This window comes from Mastigoproctus giganteus, chromosome 9 (assembly GCF_048544385.1).
Source record: "Mastigoproctus giganteus isolate SK-2022 chromosome 9, ASM4854438v1, whole genome shotgun sequence".
NCBI lineage: Eukaryota > Metazoa > Arthropoda > Arachnida > Uropygi > Thelyphonidae > Mastigoproctus > Mastigoproctus giganteus.
The window spans coordinates 22,148,482-22,171,423 of record NC_143583.1 but is presented as its reverse complement, the minus strand read 5'-3'; the positions used below and the strand labels follow the sequence as shown (position 1 = coordinate 22,171,423).

The following is a 22,942-nucleotide window of genomic DNA, read 5'->3' as shown; positions in this document are numbered from 1 at the left end:
TCCCACACCCAGTACACAAGGGTTCGATCTGATTTATGATTTTCTTCCTTGTATTCACATACGTGAAAATTCCTTGTCCGTATTCTTTGCTCCCTTAACCACTGTTTTCTTACACACCACCTTGACCCCTATAATCTTATGTGTATTAATCTTATGTTAATTTAGTCCAAGTTAATTTTCATCACTCTCTAACTATCCCATACTACCTTTTTCTGCTCAATTTGATCAACCATCTTCACATTCATCTATTTTGGCAATCTCTTTTTGCAATATTTCTTAATGGTATGTGTGCATTTCTGGCTTCCGTGATTTTTGCTTTAAAGGTATTCCATAATTCAATTGTATTTGCCCTCATGCTGTAATCTGCTCAATTAATAGATAACATATGGTGCTTTACACTGTCAAAGCCTCCTCTTCTGAAATTAAAACCAAATAAAAACAGCATGTTATCACATAACATTCCTTGTATGGTCATGTTCCAAAGAATTGTGCCCAGTATAAGTTTTCACTGTTCATTGTTTTGTTAATTTGTTGCTATTAGTCTATCACATGCAGCCATGATCTGTGGTAGCTTACATCTGGTTATATTTTTTGTTAAACCAGTTGTTCGTTTATATATTGAGAATTTCTCAAAATTTCATATGAGATTTAATGTAACTTTAATGTTATTTTTAATTATTTAAATATTTTCAAGAATAATTTTAAAATGTAAATGTATCTTCAGATGTTTTAATACACTTCTTATAGTTAGAAGTTGATAGCTTAAGATTCAAGGCAGAACTAGACAAACATTTGGAGCGATTGGGTGGGTGAAATGAGAAGGTGTGTGTATGTGTGTGTGTGTGTGTGTGTGTGTGTGTGTGTGTGTGTGTGTGTGTGTGTGTGCGTGCTGTTGCTATATAAGCTTGCTTTCTTGCATAATGTGCCCTTGCTAATGCTAGTTAAGTCCTGCTTTCATATGATAAATCAATCTATGAAAATCACCTCTAAAAATTATCCCAATTTAGGATCATAGCAATGTTGTGGCACGGAAGATTGAAGATGCAATTTCCTTATAAAGGACTTTACAAAGAGAAAAGAAAAGTTGTGGTCCAAATTCCATTTGCAGTCTGATGTTGCATCCAGTGTTCCTATTGGCATTTCCAAATAGGAATTTGTTTTCCAGCAGTGCTGGCACAGTTATTGTGTTATTTACATTTCATTCATATAAACAATCTGAAAAACTAAATCCACATTTATTGATGCTTATATTCAATTATTAAGTGCAGGCAGTGTTTTTTTTTTTTTTTTTTTTCTCCCCCCCCAGATCTCTTTTAGTCACATGTCATATTGTTGATTATGAAATTTTGTTTTCCTGCTCAATTATTGTATTGCCATATTTATACTTCATGTAAGGAATCTGAAAAACTATATCAGCTGACAGTGTTTTTTTTTTTTTTTTTTTGTCACAAAGTCCGAATGTCTAAACTTGCGCAACTATCACATTTTGAATTATGAAATTTGTTTTCCCAGTGTGCCAGCTCAATTACTGGACTATATCATATATTTATACTTCATATAAACAATCTGAAAAAACAAATTGATGTTCATATTCAATATAAAAAATCTGAAAAACCAAGTGGATGCTCATTTCATGTTTATATTTAATTGCTAATGGTAGCAGCATTGTTTTTTTTTTTGTCAAAGTAACTTGTACTCAGTGTTAAAGTGAAGTATTTAGGCATGTAGTAGGCTTTTCTGATGGTGAAATTTAGAAATTGTTTGACCTTTCTGAAGAAGTTGAGGGGGAAAAAGGTAGCTTACAAATAAGATGATCTCTGACTGTTCCATGTGGTGTGACTGGGTTTAGGTTTCATTAAGTTTTTTGAAGTTATTTTTTTGGACTTACTCGGAGTTAACAAAATGGGACTAAATGATAAACTGATATAAAGAAATATTGGTCTGAAGAATGGACAGACAGAATAAAAATTATTCAGGAAGTATTTAGCAGAAACAGATTTCTGCAGATATTTTGCATGTTACATCTCTACCCACTCACAAAAGGAGAAACAAGGAATTCAAAGTAGGGGGCTCTAAAGTAAAAACATAATCCAGATGGATAATTGACTTTTTTTTTTTTTACTTTAGAGAGAGTTGAGCTGCCTATTAATCCTTGGTAATATTTTTATCTCTCTATGCATTAAAATTTCCCTCCTGGTGATATTTATTCAACCTTGAGAATTCTGCGTGATGGGGTGGAGAAGCCAATGGGAGAAGAGCAATGCGGGTTACTTGGTACAAGTGGGCATGGGTAGCCAACCGCGATTCGCGAGCCACCTGCGGCTCTTTTACATATAATGTGCGGCTCATGGAAATGTGTTGGCTGAGCTCCTTTTTGCATTACAATTCATATAAAAGGTAAATAAAAATTTTTCAAGCTTTATAATTATTTACCAGGTATAAACTAAGAGATACAAGCTAAAGATTATAATGATTTATGCACCAACATCGAGCCATGATGATGGATGAAGAGGTTGAAGAAATATACATCAAAATTGAGGCTTCTAAATGAGCAGAAAATCCACTACGCTATTATTATGGGGGACTTCAATGCTAAGGTTGGAAAAAGACAAAACAGCGCAGAAAGGAGAACTATAGGAAATTTTGGAATTGGTGAAAGAGGTGAAAGACTTGTGGAATTTGCAGATTCTCAAGGACTGTCAGTAATGAACCCTTTTTTTCAAGAAAAGGGTGAACAGAAAGTGGACATGGAAGAGTCCCACTGGATTAACTACTAATGAAATCGACTTCATCCTCACTAACAGAAGATATATTGTGAATGATGTTACCGTCCTGAATAAAGTAAATGTTGGAAGTGATCACAGAATGGTAAGATGTACACTTGATATAGATGTAGGAAAGGAAAAAACTGACTCTAGTAAATAATACAAAGGTCTTTGAGATAACAGAAGAGGAGAAAAAGCAGTATGTACTGGAACTTAAGAACAAGTTTGAGCTTCTGCAGACTGCTCAGGACCAAGATATCAACGAGGAATATTTCAACTTTCTGAAAGTGATAAAGCCCAAAAAACTTATAGGGAAAAAGAAATACAAAGAAGAAAAAATTAGTCAAGAAACACTTGTCATGATGAACCGAAAACGACAAATGAAGAGCAAGAAAAACACTGACAGGGCGAAAATTGAGTATACTGAGTTATGCAAAGCCATTAGAAAGAGACTCAGAGAGGACATAAGATTTAACACAAGAAAAGTAGAACAAGCATTAAGGGAAAACAAAGGATTTAAATCAGCAGCCATGAGCAGTAATACAGGAAGAAAAATGATACTGAAACTGAAGAATAGCGATGGTGTACTTATAAACAGCAGAGAAGGCATAATTCAAATAGCAGAAGACTACTATAGAGAATTATACAAGGAGCAGGGGAATGATGCCAGCAGTGGGGAAGATGGATTGCAAGGTAGCAACACATACGACATACCCGATATTCTTCCTGATGAGGTAGAACATGCATTGAAGAAAATGAAGAATCAGAAAGCCCCGGGGGAAGATGAAGTTACTGTAGAGTTGTTAAAATTGGGAGGAAGAGACATAACACAAAAACCGGCAAGGCTCTTCACAAAGTGCATTAGAAAAGGTGTGACGCCTAAGCAGTGAAATAATGCAATCATAGTTTTGCTGCATAAGAAAGGAGATAAATCAGAAATTGGAAATTATAGACCAATTAGCTTGTTATCCCACATCTGCAAGTTGTTCACAAGGGTCATTACTAACAGATTAGAAAGAATACTTGATGAGAAACAACCGAAAGAGCAAGCTGGCTTTAGGACAGGATTCTCAACTATGGATCACCTTCACGTAATATCACAGCTAATGGAGAAAGCAAATGAACATAAAACACCATTATGCCTGGCATTTGTGGATTATGAAAAGGCATTTGACTCCATACAGCATAAGGCAATGTTTCGGGCGCTGGAAAGACAAGGCATAGATACCCCATATATTATGATTTTGAAGAAAATATATGAGAGTACTACCTCCTTTATTAGACTAGACAAAGACAGTAGCAAATTTAAAATTGAGAAAGGAGTTCGACAAGGAGACACAAAATCTCCGAAGCTGTTTACTGCTACCCTTGAGGAAGCTTTCAGAAGATTAGACTGGTCGCAGAAAGGAGTCAATGTGAACGGAGAGTACCTAAATCATTTACGATTTGCAGATGACATTGTGGTCATAAGCCACAATCCCAAAGAATTAGAGGAAAATCTTAATCAGTTATGCACAGTTAGTAAGGATTTTGGACTAAAGATGAATATGACTAAAACAAAAATAATGATGAACAAGTATGCCACAGAAAGGGAAATAATGATTGAAGGAGCAGTAATTGAAAAGGTGGAGTCATATACTTATTTGGGACAAGTTATTAGCTGTAATAATGATAAATGGCTGGAAGTCAAGAGAAGAATAAATTTTGGATGGATAGCATTCAGGAAATATAGTCACATACTGAAGAGCAATATCCCAGTTTGTCTGAAACGTAAAATAATGAACCAGTGTATACTCTCCACCATGACTTATGGAAGTGAAACTTGGGCACTCACCAAAAGAATGGAAGAGAAGCTGAGAACTACACAGCGAAGAATGGAACGAATTATATTTGGAATCAGACTGTTAGATAAGAAGAGAAACACATGGATTAGGCAGCAAACTCAAGTAAAGAACATTCTTATCAAAACTAGAGAACTAAAATGGTCTTGGGCAGGACACATAGCTCGAAGACATGATGACAGATGGACTAAAAAAAATAACAGAATGGTATCCAAGAGGATCTAGAAGAAAACCTGGAAGACAAAGGCAGAGATGGATAGATGAAATTCATGAGTTTGTGGGTAGTAAATGGATGGCCAGTGCTCAAAACAGAAGGAACTGGAAAGTTGCTGGGGAGGCCTGCAGTGGATGGAAAATGGCTGATGATGATAAACTGAGAGTCCACTCGATTAAAACGTAAATTTAATGTTCATGGTGAGCAAATATATTTAAGAATTTTAATACTAGATTTGAGTCAGGAATTAAAGAAATTTTGGATTAGCAAGGATTACAGAGGAATTGTGCTAGAGAATCAATAATCGTACAAGCTGGTGCTGACAATATTAGTTTTAGTGGGCGTGGCTTGTGATCGCATGTGTGGCTGTGATTTGCTGGCAGTGAAATTAGTGGGGGTGTTGGTGTGATACTGGGTGCTGTATATTTTGGTTGCATTGCACATGTTGGAGCTTATTGTTTCTTTTCACTTTAATTTTTTTTAGAAGCGTCTATTAGTAAATTAATAAGAGGAGTTTACCTCAATATAGTAAGAGTAGGAGACCGGCAGAATTACTTAACAAGTACAGGTCACTGTTGAACAAAAGCCGAGAATTAGGTTTGAATTTGAAAGTGTCTGCAATTCTGCCCAGACACGATAGGAGGGAGTATATGATGAGAGCCTTGTCGATCAATTCGGCCCTGGAAAGATTGTGCAAGGCTCAAGGGGTAGAATTTTTTTCAGCCTGGACTGTACTTGTTAACAGGAGAGATTGCTTCTACAGGGATGGGATACACTTAAATAGAAAGGGTGCAAGAATATTTGCTGATGCTATCGAGGCAGTGTTAGGTGGGTCGGAAAACTGCTAGCTTGGGGGGAGACAAAGACCAATAGATTGACAGTAGCCACTGCCAGAGGTGAAAGAGATTCTTGCACTGCTTCTATTAGAATGAGCAGAAGCCTGAAAAACAAGATGCATGGTATTTCAGAGACTGCTGGGAGCCATTGCGGTACAAGTAAACACATGGGTTGTGTTAGGGTAGCTAAGAATAGAAACAGGTGCAGGTATACTTGCGTGTACACCAATGCTAGGAGTTTAGTAAATAAATTTGATGAATTTGAGGTATTGCTCAAAACATCAAAGGCAGATATTGTTGGGATATCAGAGACGTGGTGTCACACAGATATAAGGGATGCAGAAATGCAATTTGGGGAGTACAACGTCTACAGAAAGGATAGACAGGATAGGAAGGGGGGAGGGGTTATGCTATTAGTTAAGAAACACATAAAAACCAAGGAAGTGAAGCCAGTCGACATCGCTGGACAGTGCAGTGTTGAGTCAGTTTGGTGTGACATAAGCATTGGGAGATCAAAATTGAGAGTAGGAGTGTGCTATAGGCCTAATGACTCTGATGAGTATAATAAGAAACTGTACAGGGAAATAGAGTGGGCCAGTAAATCAGAGAGTCTTATAATGGGAGATTTTAATTTCCCAGATATTGACTGGAATTTGGAGGCTGGTTACTCACACACTAGCAGGGCTTTTGTGGATTTATTGGATGATTGTTTTCTACATCAGCATGTTCGGGAGGCAACTAGAGGGGGTAATACTCTTGATTTGATTATCAGCAGTGATTCTTCATGCATTAAGAATCTGCAGATAAATGAACCACTAGGTGGCAGTGATCACAGTGTGCTGAAGTGGGATTTACTGAAAGAGGTAACTACCATTAGGGGTAAAGGGAAGGGTTATTGCTTCCGTAAAGGCGACTACGATGGACTGAGACAGTATTTAAATTCTATACAGTGGGACCAACTGATGATGTTACCAACAGCAAATTCAAAATGGGAAGCATTCAAAGAACTTATCTTGGAAGCTACTAGGCTTTACATACCAACTAAGAAATATTGTTCAAGGTTTAGGCCAAAATGGATGTCAGATGAACTAATGAGGCATATGGCAGAGAAGAAAAATGCATGGGATACTTACAAATTAACACATGACACAGAAGCCTATGATAGATACAAGTTGATATGCAACCAAGTTACAAAGGAGGTTAGGCAGGCAAAGGCAGATTACGAGAAATCCTTGGCAAGGGATGCAAAGAAAAACAGCAAAGAGTTCTTTACTTATGTAAACTCTAGAAGGAAGGGGATGAATCAGATTGGTCAACTTGATATTTATGGGACAACTGTTGATGATCCTGCTCAGGTAGCTAACAAACTAAATGAATATTTTGCATCGACATTCACACATGAGGAGTTATTCAGCAAGGGGAATGCCAGAGGTGTATTCAACTCTAGCAGTAAGTTACAGAATCTTGAAATAACTGGGAGTAAAGTGGAGGAGAAACTGTTGAAGATAAACACAAGAAAGGCACCCGGGGTGGATGGGATCTATCCAGTTATATTAAAGGAGGCAGCAAAGGAAGTAAGCAAACCCTTAGCCATAATTATGAGAGCTTCCTTGGACTCAGGGGAGGTACCCATAGACTGGAAATGTGCAAATGTGACCCCAATTCACAAAGGAGGATCAAAGGGTGACACAAGTAATTATAGACCTGTGAGCTTAACTTCTGTTCCAGGAAAATTAATGGAGGCACTGGTTAAAGAAGCACTGCAGGATCATTTAGACAAGTCTTCAGTTATAGCTCAGACACAGCATGGTTTTGTTAAGGGGAAGTCTTGCCTGACCAACTTGATTGGATACTATGATGCAGTCACAAAAGAACTGGATGCAGGGAATAACTTTGATATTATATACTTGGATCTTAGAAAGGCTTTTGATACTGTTGCACATGGAAGACTGCTACACAAATTGGAGCAGTGTGACATTGGAGGCAAATTGCTGCTATGGATAAAGGGGTGGTTGAGGGGGAGAAGACAGAGAGTGGTAATCAATGGACACTGCTCATTGTGGACTAATGTTATTAGTGGAGTCCCTCAGGGCTCAGTGTTGGGTCCATTATTGTTTTCTGTATTTATAAATGATATTGATGATGGTATATCAAGCTTAATGTCCAAGTTTGCAGATGATACAAAGGTTGGCAGGGTTGTCAAGGACACTACTGACACTATGCTGCTGCAACAGGATCTGGAAAGGTTGAGCAGATGGGCTGAGAGGTGGCAAATGAAGTTTAACATTGACAAATGTAAAGTACTACACTTGGGAAAAAGCAACCTATCAGCTCTGTGGTACTACACTGACAGTGGTAGAGAATGAAAGGGACTTGGGGGTGATTGTGCAGGCAGATATGAAGTTCTCTGAGCAGTGCAGACGGGCTGCAAGAGTAGCTCATGGAGTATTGTCAATGATATACAGGAATTTTTCCAGCAGGGATAAGGAGGTGATTATTCCATTGTATAAGGCAATGGTCAGGCCACACCTAGAGTACTGTATACAGGTCTGGAGGCCTCATTTCAAGAAGGATGTAGAGCTGCTGGAACGAGTACAGAGAAGGGCAACAAGATTAGTGAATGGAACAAAGGGGTGCTCTTACGAAGAAAGGCTTAAGTTTTGCAAATTACAGTGTCTGGAGACTAGGCACCAGCGAGGTGATCTGATAGAGGTGTATAAAGCCTTGAATGGTTTAAGCATGCTCAATGCTGATGGGATTCTTCCTCTAGCTCAGAAAAATCACCTGAGAAGGCATAAATTCAAATTGAGGAAAGACAGATGTAGGATAGACGTGCGGAAATTTGCCTTTAGCCAGCGGGTGGTTGGTTGGTAGAACAGACTGCCATCCCTTGTGGTGGAGGTTGATAGCCTAAATAAGTTTAAGGCTCAGCTGGACAGATATTTTGAACGAACAGAGGGGTGAAGTGGAAGTGGTTTTTTTTTTTTTTTGGCTGATGCTGCATAAGCTTGCTTTCTTGCATCAAATGCCTCTACTAATGCTAGTACGTGGAACACTTCCGTATGATACCCTCCAGAAATTAAAATGGAAGAAACGAAAAAATTGACAACTTACCGGTACATTAAAGTAAAATATTGCGACAGGAAGCACAAGCCTCAGAAATAAAAAACAGACACGTTAATAAGTTGCAAACATTATCGAATAGTTCAAGACACGTTCATGCGAATTCTAACACATTGTCGCGAGCTTGCGACCAAGTTCACACGAGTTGGGTGACATCCCCCCCACAGACACATAACGCACTACCACAGAATATGTCGGCTAGTTCACGAACACCCCCTCACCCAGTATCCAACATATCAACAGGTTACAAATCTTTCCTCGTGTACACTATCGCAGGACCAGATTTCACTCTTATCCAAAGGATTAAATTATAATTTACCACCTCGAAAGCTGCCAAAAAAACAATGCGTAATTGATATTGAATTTGGACTTCGTAGTGTTCCACAAAAAGATGTATTTATTCAACAAGTTAACCAAGTAGTAAATAACATAAAAGAAACGCGACTTCCTAAATTGAATACACATGACAGTTCAGCTTTACGAGAACTTCGAGAAAATAAGGACATTATTATACAGAGGGCAGATAAAGAAGATACAGTGGTAATACTAGATAAACATGATTATATTAATAAGTTAGATTCAGTTGTGTCTGATACTTCCACTTATCGTGAAGTGGACCCGGCACTGTTTACCAATTTGGTAAATCAATACAATAAAACGTTAACCACATATCGTAAAAACGACTACATTACTATGGTTCAGTTGAAGGAATTGAAGTCCAGAACATACAATATTCCTGCACTTTTTGGTCAGTTAAAATTACACAAGCCTGGATTTCCGATTCGACCTATTGTTTCCTACAGGAACTCGGCATTTTCAGCCTTAGCCACACATGTATATAATATTATAAAACCTTTTAGACAGGTTATACAATTTGGGATTAAGAATTACGATACATTATTTAATAATCTTAAAGACTGTAGACTCGGCGATAATGACAATTTATTCTCATTAGATGTTACCTCATTATATACGAATGTAAACGTTGAATACACATTAGATATTATTTGGGATATATTAAATAAAAACTCGACACCGATTAATTATACGAAGCTGCCCATTAAGGAAATTTTTCACTTAATTAAACTATTAGCTGAGGCTAACTACATCACCTTTCGAGACAAGGTGTACAAACAAATTTTTGGATTACCAATGGGTTTGAGCCTGAGTGGCTTAATGTCAGAGATCTATCTCTCAACGATTGAGCAGATACATTTGACACCTTTTCGTCCCCGTATCACATACTATGGGAGGTATTTAGACGATGTTCTAGTTATTACTGATAGTAGTACTATCCAAGACATTTTACATTCGTTTAATAATATTCATTCTAGACTCAAATTTACATTGGAAAGGGAAGATACGGATACTAAGTCATTAAACTTTCTAAATTTCACGCTTACCAGTGACTCGAACAAAATACAATTTAGCATCTATCGAAAACCCACAAACACCGGTATGCTTCTTCATTATAATAGCTACCACCCGTTCACCTACAAAGGGTCGATTATCTTTAATCAATTTCTAAATGCCTATAAATATTCAACGACGGATTCTGCTTTGGACTCAGAAATACAAATATTAACTAGCAGATTCTTGAACAGGGGTTATCCCATTAACACAATAAATCGAATTAGGGTACAAGCTAAGGATAGGATAAAAAATACTACACCAATCAACAATAGTAATATCAAAAAATACTTTATTTCTGTCCCATATGTTGAACAGTGGCACAAACAACTTAACAGATTCTTTAAAGATACCGAATTTAAAATTATAGCTAGGCCTATACGGAAGTTACACACTATACTGAACAATCGCTCGGTTCTTTCCGCGTTCGCAACACAAATTAATGATCTAGTATACAACATTTCTTGCGGTGATTGCGACTCGTCTTACCAGGGTTCGACGCGGTTTTCTCTTAATATTCGTGTAAATCAACACGAAGCCTCAGTTCGTGCTTCTCGTTCAGCAGCGTCAGAATTAGCCTTTCATGCCATTAACGAAAAACATACTTTTTTATTTAACGAGGCCAAAATACTTAACGTTCAACGTAATTATACGCGACTATTAATTGCAGAAACCGTTGAAATTAAATTACACGAGAATTCTGTTAATGTTCGGCGGCCATATTTGATCTCCGATGCGTGGACCTTTACACGCATGCGCGAAGACATATAATCACTATTTAAGTTGCAGGTTTAGCCTGATTCGGTAATTTTCATTCCTGTGATCACGACAGTCGGTCGAAAAGCATTGTCAGCTTCAGGAAGGAAAATCGTTTTGAATATTTTCGTTAGATTCTTTTAATTGCGTTAATTTGAATTTTAATTGTTTTGAATTGAGTTAAATTGATTATTTAATTATTTATATTTTACTTTAATGTACCGGTAAGTTGTCAATTTTTTCGTTTTTTCCGTTTTAATTTCTGGAGGGTATCATACGGAAGTGTTCCACGTACTATATTGAGGTAAACTCCTCTTATTAATTTACTAATATTATTATCAACGTAGAACATATTGAGTATTACAGCTCTGATTCATACTATCTAATAGAAGCGTCTATGAAAATTTTGTCAAGGAAGATGGCATCAACAAATTGTAAGAAGCAAAAGTATGAAGGTGAAAACAGAAATTTGAAGCTAGAGTGGGTGGGAGATTTTGCATTCACCGTTAAAGGAGGTAAACCTTTGTGCATTATCTGCAATGTGTCACTCAGTCATTACAAAGCCCGTAACTTGAAACACCACTGTGAAACAAATCACAAAACTTTTCATCCAATTATCCACCTAAATCAGAATTACGGAAAAACAAGTTAACGATGTTAAAATAATTACTAAATAGCCAGCAGGCACTGTTGACAATGTTCAGTAAGGAAGCCGATACAACGACCAAAGCTAGTTTTGTTATATCATGGAATATTGCTCGTGCTAAATGCCCATATTCTGATGGAAAATTTGTTAAGAAGAATATAGCTGAAGTTGTTGCAGTGTTAGATCCAAATAACAAAACTTCAGCAACTAATAGCACAAAAACCAGCTTCACGCCACACTACACAGGCGTATCTCCAAGATCAGTGTTGACGTTGCAGGCAAAATGAATTAAAGAATTCCTTTGCATTCAGCTTAGCTCTTGATGAATCTACAGACATACAAGACAACCCACAACTGACGGTATTTGTTCGTTATGTAATTCTGATGTAACTGTGAAAGAAAAGCTGTTGGACTTAATGGCACTAAAAGAAACAACTCGTGGTGGTGACATTAAAATGGTACTTGACAGAGCCTTAACAAATGCTGATATTCCATTGAATAAACTCATCAGTGTTGTAATAGATGGAGCATCTGCAATTGTGGGGAAAAATGCAGGATTAATTGCATTTATGAAAAGTGATTCCAGTTTTCCAGAGTTTCTCCCTGTTCATTGCATTTATGAAAAGTGATTCCAGCTTTCCAGAGTTTCTCCCTGTTCATTGCATTATTCATCATGAACACCTGGCAACCAGATACTTAAAATATGAACATGTTATGAAATCTGTTCTTGAAATTGTCAATTTCATATGCTCAGATGGGAAGACCCACCGACAGTTCAAAAAGTTTATTGAAGAACTGGAGCTTGTAGATAAACCCAGTGATGTCTCTTTCTACTGCATTGTGAGGTGGCTGTCAACCAGCAATGTCTTAAGTAGGTTCGTGGATCTGTTGGAGCCTATTATTACTTTTCTTGAAGAAAAGAAAAGATTCTATCCTCAACTGGAAAATGATGAATGGATGCAAGGTCTAATGTTCCTTACTAATATAATGAATAATCTACAAACTCAACTTGGCACTGCAGGGCAAGGATAGGAATGTTTCTGATCTTACTCAGACAATTTTCAGCTTTCAGAATAAAATAAGTTTTTCAAAGAGACATTGTCAAAAAACTTCAGTTACTTTCCCAATTTCAAAAGGAGAGTAAATACATTCCCTGATATTGAAATGGAGGAATACAAAGATAAATTACAAGGACTACTTGATAATTTCCTAGACAGGTTTAAGGACTTGCATTGCAGAAGCTGAAGCCTTGCTTTGCCTTTCTTGTAAATTCATTCATGATTGATCTGATCAATGAAGGTTGTCCAATTCTTGAACCTCTGGTTTCAGAATCATCTGCTGTGGAAATGGAACGAATAGCATTACAGGAGGACATGGGTCTAAAGATGATCCATAAATCTCAGTGTACAATTGGGTTTGGAAGCAAGTTCCAGAAATAAAATATCCTGAACTGAAAAAAACCAGTATGCAACTCATCTCAGTTTTCAGCACAACATACTGCTGTGAATCACTGTACTCTGTAATGAAATTTGTGAACTCGAAGCATTGTACAATCCTTACAAATCAACACCCGATGGAGCTAATTCGTACAGCCTTGATAACATATCAGCTGGAATTTAAACAACTTGCAGCAAAGATGGAGACTCACAAGATCTCTGCTAGTAGTAAATAGCCTGATAATTGTAACAATGTCTGCGTCATAAAAATTTTAGGTAAGACTATAATTTTGTGAGGTGGTACTGATTAAAATATATATCTAATTTTATTGGTTTACATATTTTTCTCCATGTTTTGACTGGATATTTACTAAGACAAATAAATATCAACAAAAATATCTGTTTTTACCCCTTTTATTCTTATTTTTGGCAATCTCATTTAATGTGCATATTTTTCTAAGATGTTTCCGTAGTTGATTACTGTATTAAATAAGCTCAGTATAGTTAAAACAATAATCAATCAGGATTTTGAAACATTTGGTATATATGTGTACTTTGTGATTATTGAAACAAATACAAATTAACAGTTTAAAAACTACATACATGAATAAATATTACGTACATGTATTCTTAATATTTAAATAATTTTTATATACATACAAAAATAAAATAAATATACACTTAAATAGAAATTTGCTGATGCCATCGAGGCAGTTGTTAGATGGGTTGGAAAACGGCTAGTTTGGGGGGGGGGGATTCACAGACTAAAATATCAACAGTAGCTGCAGGCAGAAGCGAAAATGATTTTTGCACTGCTTCTCGTGGAATGAGCAGCAGCCTTGAGAGCAAGTTGTGGGGATTTCTAGAACTGTTGAGAGTCAGCATGAAACAAGTAAATACGTGGGCTGTGTTAGGGTAACTCTTCACTGTTCATGTACCTATATATGCACCTGTTCTTACTCTTAGAAGAACAGGTGCATGTATACTTGCATGTACACCAATACTAGAAGTATAGTAAATAAATTTGATGAATTTGAAGTGCTGGTCAAGACATCAAAGGAAGATATTGTTCGGATATCAGAGACATAGTGTCACATAAGCAGGTGGATATAAGCAGTGCAGAATTGGTATTTGGGGAGTATAATGTGTATGGAAAGGATAAACGGGACAGGAAAGGAGGAGTTGTGCTGTTAGTTAAGAAAGACGCAAAATTTAAGGAAGTGAATCCATTAGCATTAGTAGAGGCATATGATGAAAAACGAAAGCAAGCTTATCAGCCAAAAAAAAAAAAAAAAAAAACCCCTTTCCCATTTCACCGATTCATTCACTCCCAATGTTTGTCTAGTTCTGCCTTGAACTTATTTAAGTTGCTGACCTCGACTACAACAGATGGAAGTTTATTCCTACTACAATCCCCCGCTGGCTAAAGGCAAATTTCTGCACATCTATTCTATAATTGTCTTTCCTCAATTTGAATTTATGTTCCCTCAAGTGGGTAATCTGAGCAGGAGGAAGAATCTCATTAGCATTGAGCTTTCTCAATCCATTCAACACCTTATACACCTCAGTTAGATCACTTTGCAGGGGCCTAGTTTCAGAAGCTGCAATTTGCAGAACTTAAGCCTTTCTTGATAAGCCAAACCCTTTGTTCCACTTGCCAATCTGTTGCCCTTCTCTGTACTCATTCCAGCAGTTCTACATCTTTCCTAAAATGAGACCTCTAGACCTGTATACAGTACAGAAGGTGTGGCCTGACCATTGCCTTATACAAGGGGATAATCACCCCAGTGGACATTGGTGGACAGTGCAAAGTTGAGTCAGTTTGGTGTGACAAACACTGAGAAAGGGAAAATGAGTAGGAGTGTGTTATAGGCCTAATGACTGTGATGAGTACACCGAAGGGCGCCTCCGTAGCCAGGTGGGAAGGAGCAGCAGTGCGTAGCACACGCTTCTTGATTAGACCGGGGTTCGAGCCCGTCACCACCAAATACGGAGGATGCGGAAAGGTCATTCAGGGAATAACCACCGCATATCCCGGAGCAATATGGCCTTAGTTGCTAATGCTCCTAAAAACCAAATAACAAACAAACAAACAAACAGTACACCGAACAATTGTGCAGAGAAGTAGATTGGGCCAGTAAATGACAATGTTTTGTAATTGGGAATTTTAACTTTCCAGATATTGACTGGAACTTGCGTTTGATCACTCGCATACTAGCAAAATTTTTGTGGATTTATCGGAGAGATTGTTTTCTACAGCAACATGTTCAAGGCAACCAGAGGGAGTAATACTCTTGATCTGATTATCAGCAGTGATTATTCATGCATTAAGAATCTGCAAATAATGGAACCACTAGGTGACTGTGATTATAGTGTACTGTTGTGGGATTTACTTAAAGATGTAACTACCATTAAGAGTAAAGGGAACGGTTTTTGTAAAAGTGACTACAGTGGTCTCAGACAGTTTAAATTCTGTACAGTGGGATCAACTGATGACATTAAAAACAGCAAATTCTAAATGGGGAAGCCTTCAAGGAATTAACCTTGGAAGCTACCAGGCTTTTCACACCAATTAAGAAATATTGTTAAGATTTAGACCTAAATGGATGTCAGATGAACTAATGAGGTTTGTGGCAGAGAAGAAAAATGCATAAGATGCATATAAATTATCAGGTGAGACAGAAGACTATAACAGATATAAGCTAGTCTGTAATCAAGTCACAAAAGAGGTTTGGCAAGCGAAGACTGATTACGAGAAATCCTTGGCAAAGAAAGCAAAGAAAAACAACGACTTCTTTACTTATGTAATCTCTAGAAGGAAGGGGATGAATCAGATTGGTCGACTTGATATTGATGGTTCGACTGTTGATGATCCTGCTCAGATAGCTGACAAACTGAATGCGATATTTTACATTTACATTCACACATGAGGAATTCTGTAAAGAAGAAGATGACAGAAGTTTATTAAACTCTAACATGGAGCTAAATGATTTTGTAATAACAGAGAGCAAAGTGGAGGAGAAATTGTTGTAGTTAAACATAAAGAAGGCAGCGAGGGAAGTAAGCAAACCCCTAGCCATAATTATGAGAGCATCCTTAGATTCAGAGGAGGTCTCCGTGGACTGGAGATGGGCAAATGTATCCCCAATTCATGAAGGTGGTTCAAAGAGTGACAAATAATTGTAGACCTGTTAGTTTAACTTCTATTCCGGAGAAAATAATGGAGTCAGTGGTTAAAGAAGCGGTGCAGGATCATCTAGACAAGACTGCAGTAATAGTTTGGACACGGCATGGGTTTGTAAGGGGAGGTCTTGTTTGACCAATTGGTTGGATACTACAATGTGGTCATAAACGAACTGGATGCAAAAAATAATTTCGATATCATATACAGGCAACTCCTGTATAACATGGTACATCTTTTTTTTTTTTTTATGTAAACCCCAAACACGAGAGGTATTAGAACCTATAGTACTTAGTACCGTGCTTGGGTCGGAGGTTGAGAAGACGAAAGAAGATATTTGTTGACGTTGGGCTTGAACTTCTGTAGACTGTAATTTTCAAGAAATACGTACGAAGGAAGGTTGTTCCAGAAAACGGCAGTTAAATGAATAAACGAGGAAGATGAAAAGTTGGTTCTGTGAGTTTGAAGTTGGATAGTAAATGGATGCTGGCTGGTGGCGGCACGTGTTCGGACTGTTTTAAAAGAGAGAGCGGGAATTATAGAAGCCAATTCAGAAGAACAGTGTCCATGGAAGTATCTGTAGAAGAGGCATGCAGCAGAAACAGTACGTCTGTGAGACAGCGAGTGGAGAGACTCTGTCAGAGATGAATCATTAATTAACCTAACTGCCCTCTTCTGAATGGAATCAAGAAGCCTGAGAGAGGTTTTGGGGGCACCACCCCAGATGTGGGAACAATATTCCATGGCAGGGCGGATTTGCGATTTATACAGAGTGAGCAGCTGTTTGGAAGAAAAGTAACGCCGAGAGCGAAAGAGAAAACCAAGTTTTTTAGATGCAGAGGAAGCAATATTTCTAATGTGCTTGTGCCAAGAGAGATTAGAAGTCTACAACATGGTTTCGCTCTAACAGTTGATGAATTGCAGATTTCTTTGCACAGCACGATACTTATATGACATGGTTAGAGAATTTCTGAAAACCTTGCATAACATGGTATTTTTGAGCTTTTCTGTGGAGAAAACTCTGCTATTATATTGGATGTAATTTTTCATTTCCATTATTGTTTTGTGAATCTGTGCTGTTGATTTATTAGTCGTTTTGCAAAAAAAATTGTTGGAAACTCCCTGTATTATATTTTGCTGGGAAATCCCCATGTTCTGTGCTATTGAATTTGTGCTTGTTTGAGACCATAATAAATGTAACTTTGAAGTGTGCAGTTCATGACTTTTAAGATTTTTGTAAGTTTATTTTGCTTTTTATTTGATTGTTTATAAAAAAAATTTTCTGGTATGTATTAGTAAACTTTGTTCTTAAGAACCATAGTGGAATAATTTCCTTGTTGTGAATTAAATTCCAGCCCTAAATTATGCCTAAGGAACTTAGGCTTTAGGCATAATTTGGGTTAACTGCTGACTCATTTAAAGAATAGTTTCTAAATTGTTTTGTGCCAGCTGTGGAAAACTATTTAAAGTGGAAAAATCTAAATTTAACCCTCCTGTTGTGTTCGTGTCAATATGACTCGGTCGCCTTATTTTAATGCCCATAAATCCTATATTTATTTAAATATTTTGTTGCCACTCTGACTTTTACAAATTTACCCTAATAACAGCATACCTAGATTGACAAAAAAAATTTAGTTTTTTTTTGATAAATGTAATTGTTACTTATTGTGCCTGGGTCAAGTTTTGTTAAAATTTAAGGAATGAGAAGCGAATTATTATAAAAAATCATCGTATTTTATTGGTTTTGTTTTATTTTCATAGAAATAACTTACATTACCACGTTTCTTGAACATGTGCAGTTTCAACATGCGCATTATGTGCGCACGGTGAACGACAATTTGATGCCTGTTGATGCTGGTGGGGGCTTATTGGTGCCTTCTTGCATATATCTTCCAGTGTGCACTTGTGGGTCAGTTTCTTGGTAAACATCAAGCTTGGTGTACTCTAAGAGACAACAGTAGGAGGAAATTGTTGAAGATGTGTACTAAGAGATTGTTGACTGATAGTGAAACTGAGAATCTTTTGTATGCTTCTGATGGTAATGATAGTACTTCTGAAGTAGAGGACCATTTGTCTGAAGCAGAGATGCCAATGATAGTACTTCTGAAGTAGAGGACCATTTGTCTGAATCAGAGATGCAAATGATAGTACTTCTGAAGTAGAGGACCATTTGTCTGAAGCAGAGATGCAAATGATAGTACTTCTGAAGTAGAGGACCATTTGCCTGAAGCAGAGATGTAAATGATAGTACTTCTGAAGTAGAAGACCATTTGTATGAAGCAGAGGTGCTCAGTGAATCAGATGATGAAGAAGTGGAATCTACAATTTCAGATGAAGCTGTTGTGGCTCCTGACGAAATTTCTGATGCATAGATAATTAACAAATATAAATGATTCTTTCATGTATTTTGTTATGGTTTGGAAAGATGAGAAGCATAAGTAAAGCTGAGGAATTTTCTGACATGCCAGTCTTAAATGAGATGTTTCTTCAGAATTCCTTACACAGTTACTTGAGACATTGATTCACTATTGGAAATATAGTCCCCTCCTCAAAAGAAAGTTTGAACAAATGAATTGCAGAAATGCTCAGTTGTTGCTATACCATACTTCATATACTTCAGCATTTCTCAAACTGTGGGAGCATCACCCCTCCCAAGATGTTTCAAACATCTTAGGGGGGGAAGGATCTGAACTGGATATGGTTGAATGTGTAATGTATAAAAAATCATCTTTGTTCATAGTAAAAATGGGGGTTAAATGACAGTTTATTAACCTCACTTCATTAACCAAATCACAAGACACAAGCCCCTTTTCTTGCTGTTTATGCTATTATGTTTTGTTTCTATTTTTATCATAGTGTTGGTAGGCATAGTAGTGGCAAAAAAATATAAGGTTAATGAAGTTTTACTTTGTTCGTTTAACCGTATTCATATTTCTTACTGCAAGATTCCAAATTTAATGTTTTGTTTATTTCCAATAAAATATTACTATCAGGGTTATTGGGTTATTTTTTTTATTGCCAAATTTGAAACTCAGTGTAATCATTATAAAATAATATCTTTATTGCAATCAGTGAAAATTTTATATGCATGCCTGATGCAATGCCCATAACAGCAAAAATACTAAGGATTAGTTCAACTCATGGAGGAAGGGGTGGCACAAATTCATTTAGCATTTTAGGGGTTTGCGGTATCACAAAATTTGAGAACCCTAGCTATACTTCATTTTTGTTTAATCTATATATAAACAAATGGGAGTTGCTCTTTCCCTGAAAATAGAAATCTCATTTTTTTGACATAACTGTCAAACATGCAATCTTCTTAGCTTGTTAACTCAACTAAGGCAACTGCACATTTGATAGTTTGGTCAAAAAATGAAGTGAATTTTTAGGAGCGAGAGTAGCCCCCACTGGTTTACATATGATTAAAATGAAATGAAATATAGTAGTAGGGTATCCTATACCTTTTCTCTTTTAAATACAACCAATGGCTATAAATGATACCTCATAAATGGAGCCCACTTGGAGGCCTGTCATATCTCTTATAGAATTTTTTCTGTGAAATGCAAGCACAAGAAATGCAATCTCAAATTGAGTTACCTTCTTGAAGACTAGATAATAACTACAATTAATGCTTTAATGTTTTTCATATGTTTAGAAGGATATTGTGTAAAATTAGTTTTCCAAATAAATTCATATTCCCTGTTTTTATAATTGTCTTTAGTAGTATTAGTGGATTTGAATTGACTAATATAATTTTGATTCTTTCTAGATCAGATCAAGTCAGCTTACCGAACATTAGCCAAAGGTTGTCATCCAGATAAAGTAAGCCAATTTTTTAAAATATTTCATATGTTGAATGCAAGATATATTAAGCTTCATCCCTGCAAAGAATAATATTTCATAAGTGTACTCGGCTATGGTAAAGAAAGCCAACACTAGAACCACGGGAAACTTCCCGGTCAAACTCGTTTCCCACTACTGCACTTTGTCCCCACATTCTCAGTAAACAGATGGTGCGTGTTAGTGGCATTAGAAGTCAGTAATGATGTATTAGCATTACTTGAGGCATATGATGCAAAAAAAGCAAGCTTATACAGCATCAACCAAGAAAAAAAAAATTCCATTTCACCCATCCGGTCACTGTAATTGTTTGTCTAGTTCAGCCTTAAATTTATTTAAGCTATGAACTTTCAGCAATCAACTGCCTGCTGGCTAAAGGCAAACTTCTACACGTCTATTCTGCATCTGCCTTTTCTCAATTTAAATCTATTCACAGTCAGGAATCATAATCTGAGCAAGTGGGAGAATCCTATCAGCATTGAGCCTGCTCAAACCATTCAAGGCCTTATAGACCTCAATCAGATCACCTTGCAAGTGCCTAGTCTCCAGATGCCTCAATTTGCAGAACTTAAGAATTTCTTCATAAGAGCACCCCTTTGTTCCTCTTACCAATCTTGTTGCCCTTCTCTGTACTCGTTCTAGCAACTCTGCATCCTTCCTTAAATGAGGTCTCCAGACCTATACACAGTATTAAGGTGTTGCCTGACTATTGCCTTATACAAGGGGATAATCACCTCCTTATTCCTGCTAGCAAAATTCCTGTATATCATTGACAAGATCCCACAATCTCCTCTAGCACTTGTCTGCCCTGCTCAGAAAACTTCATATCTGATTGTACAATTAATCCTGTCTTTTTCATTCTCCACTACCCTGTTGTAGTACCACACAGTTCGTACATTTCTCTGGGGTTACTACCACCCATATGCAGTACTTTGACATGTTAAACTTCAGTTGCCACTTCTCAGCCCATCTGCCTAACTTTTCTAGATCCTGTTGTAGTAGTATCCTGTCTTTACTGTCATTAACAACCCTGCCTACCTTTGTATCATCTGCAAACTTGGACATTAAGCCTGATATACCTTCGTCTATATCATTGATAAATTCACAAAACAACAATGGTCCCAGCACTGAACCCTGGGGGACTCCACTAATAACATTAGTCCACAAAGAGCAGTGTCCATTTATTACCACTCTGTGTCGTCTCCCACTGAACCATCCCTTTATCTATTGTAGCAACTTGCCCTTAATGCCATACCGATCCAATTTGCACAGCAGTCTTCCATGTGCAACGGTATCAAAAGCTTTCCTGAAATCCAAGTATATGATATCAAAATTATTTTTTCGATCTAGTTCCTTTGTGACCACGTCATAGTATCCAATCAAATTGGTCAGACTAGACTTCCCCTTAACAAACCCATGGTGTGTCTGAATTATTACCCCCTTCTTGTCTAGACGATCCTGGAATGCTTGTTTAACCAGTGTCTCCATTATTTTTCCTGGAACAGAAGTTAAATATGCACATCTTCAGTCTGTGGGGACCTTCCCTGAATCTAAGCTCTCATAATTATGGCTAAGAGTTTGCTTACTTTCCTCACTGCCTCCTTCAATATTATAACTGGATAGATTTCATCTGGCCCAGGTGCCTTTACGTTTAACTTCAACAATTTCTCCTCCACTTTGCTCTCCGTAATTACAAAATCATTTAGCTCCCTGTTAGATTTTTGTAAACTTCTGCCCTTCCCTTCCTTACAGAATTCCTCACGTGATTGTAGAACAAAAATACTCATTCAAATTATCAGCTATCTGAGCATGATCATCAACAGTCGAACTATCAATGACAAGTGGACCAATCTGATTCATCCCCTTTCTTCTAGACTTTACATAAGTTCCAGTCGATCTATAAAGTTAAAATCCCCCATTACAATACATTCTAATTTACTGGCCCACTCTATTTCTCTGCACAATTTTTTGTTTTACTCATCAGAGTCATTAGGCCTATGAGGTTGGGGGGTATCATAAAGTTCTGTACCCTTACCTAGAAATAATAGCCCTAGAAAGGTGAAACTTCACAGGAACTTTAATCCTTTTTTCTATGTACTCTCCATGTATAGTAGCACATTTCTCCCATCTATGGATCAGTTGTTTAATGCCTTGATCATAGAAGTCTTGATCAACAGTTGGCAACATTGCTTCTGCAAAGGCATAAGCAATCTTGGAACTCATCGTACAGAGATGTTTTGGACATGTGCAGATGGTCATGTAAAATTCTGTGGACAGACCCATAACTAATTCCCATTGTATTTGCGGTGAAATGAATTGTCACACGTCTGTCACTCAGCACCAGCTGCTCAACCTTTGCAACAGTCTTACTGTCTGTGGATGTTGATGGCCTTCCTTCTCTTGGCTCGTCAATGACACTTGTACGGCTGCACTGGAACTCCTATTTTCACTTTTTTTACAGTGTCATAGGATGGAAAATTTTGCCCATACACCGTTTTCATTTCTTTGTCAATTTCTTGAGCTTTCTTGCCCTGCAAATGCAGGAACTTTATCACTGCTCAGTACTCCACTTTGTCAGCCATGGTGTCCTTACTCAGATTCCAGGCTCCACCTCTGGTGTACAAATACCTATGGGAATGAAATTTCATGTGTTAGTTGTTGAATATGTAGACAACTTATATTAAAAACGGCATCTTCCTACTGATGTTTTATCTAGGTCAGGGTACGAACTTTTTGATATCCCCTCTCTAACACGCTCCTACTCTCATTTTTGCTTTCCCAGTGCTTATGTCACACCAAACTGACTCAACATTTCCCTCTCCACCTATGTCAACTGGATGCACTTCCTTAGATTTTGTTTCTTAACTAACAGCATAACCCCTCCCTTTCTGTAC

General features: G+C 37.2%; 1 protein-coding gene across 1 annotated transcript in view; it reads left to right on the top strand.

Moving 5' to 3' along the window:
• Nucleotides 1-22,942, top strand: part of LOC150080085 (uncharacterized) — a 190,026-nt gene that overhangs the window by 28,379 nt on the left and 138,705 nt on the right. Inside the window, exon 2 of the mRNA XM_090381665.1 lies at nucleotides 19,978-20,030. Coding sequence (XP_090237791.1) covers nucleotides 19,978-20,030 — 53 coding nt within the window. The remainder of the gene's footprint in view (nucleotides 1-19,977; nucleotides 20,031-22,942) is intronic.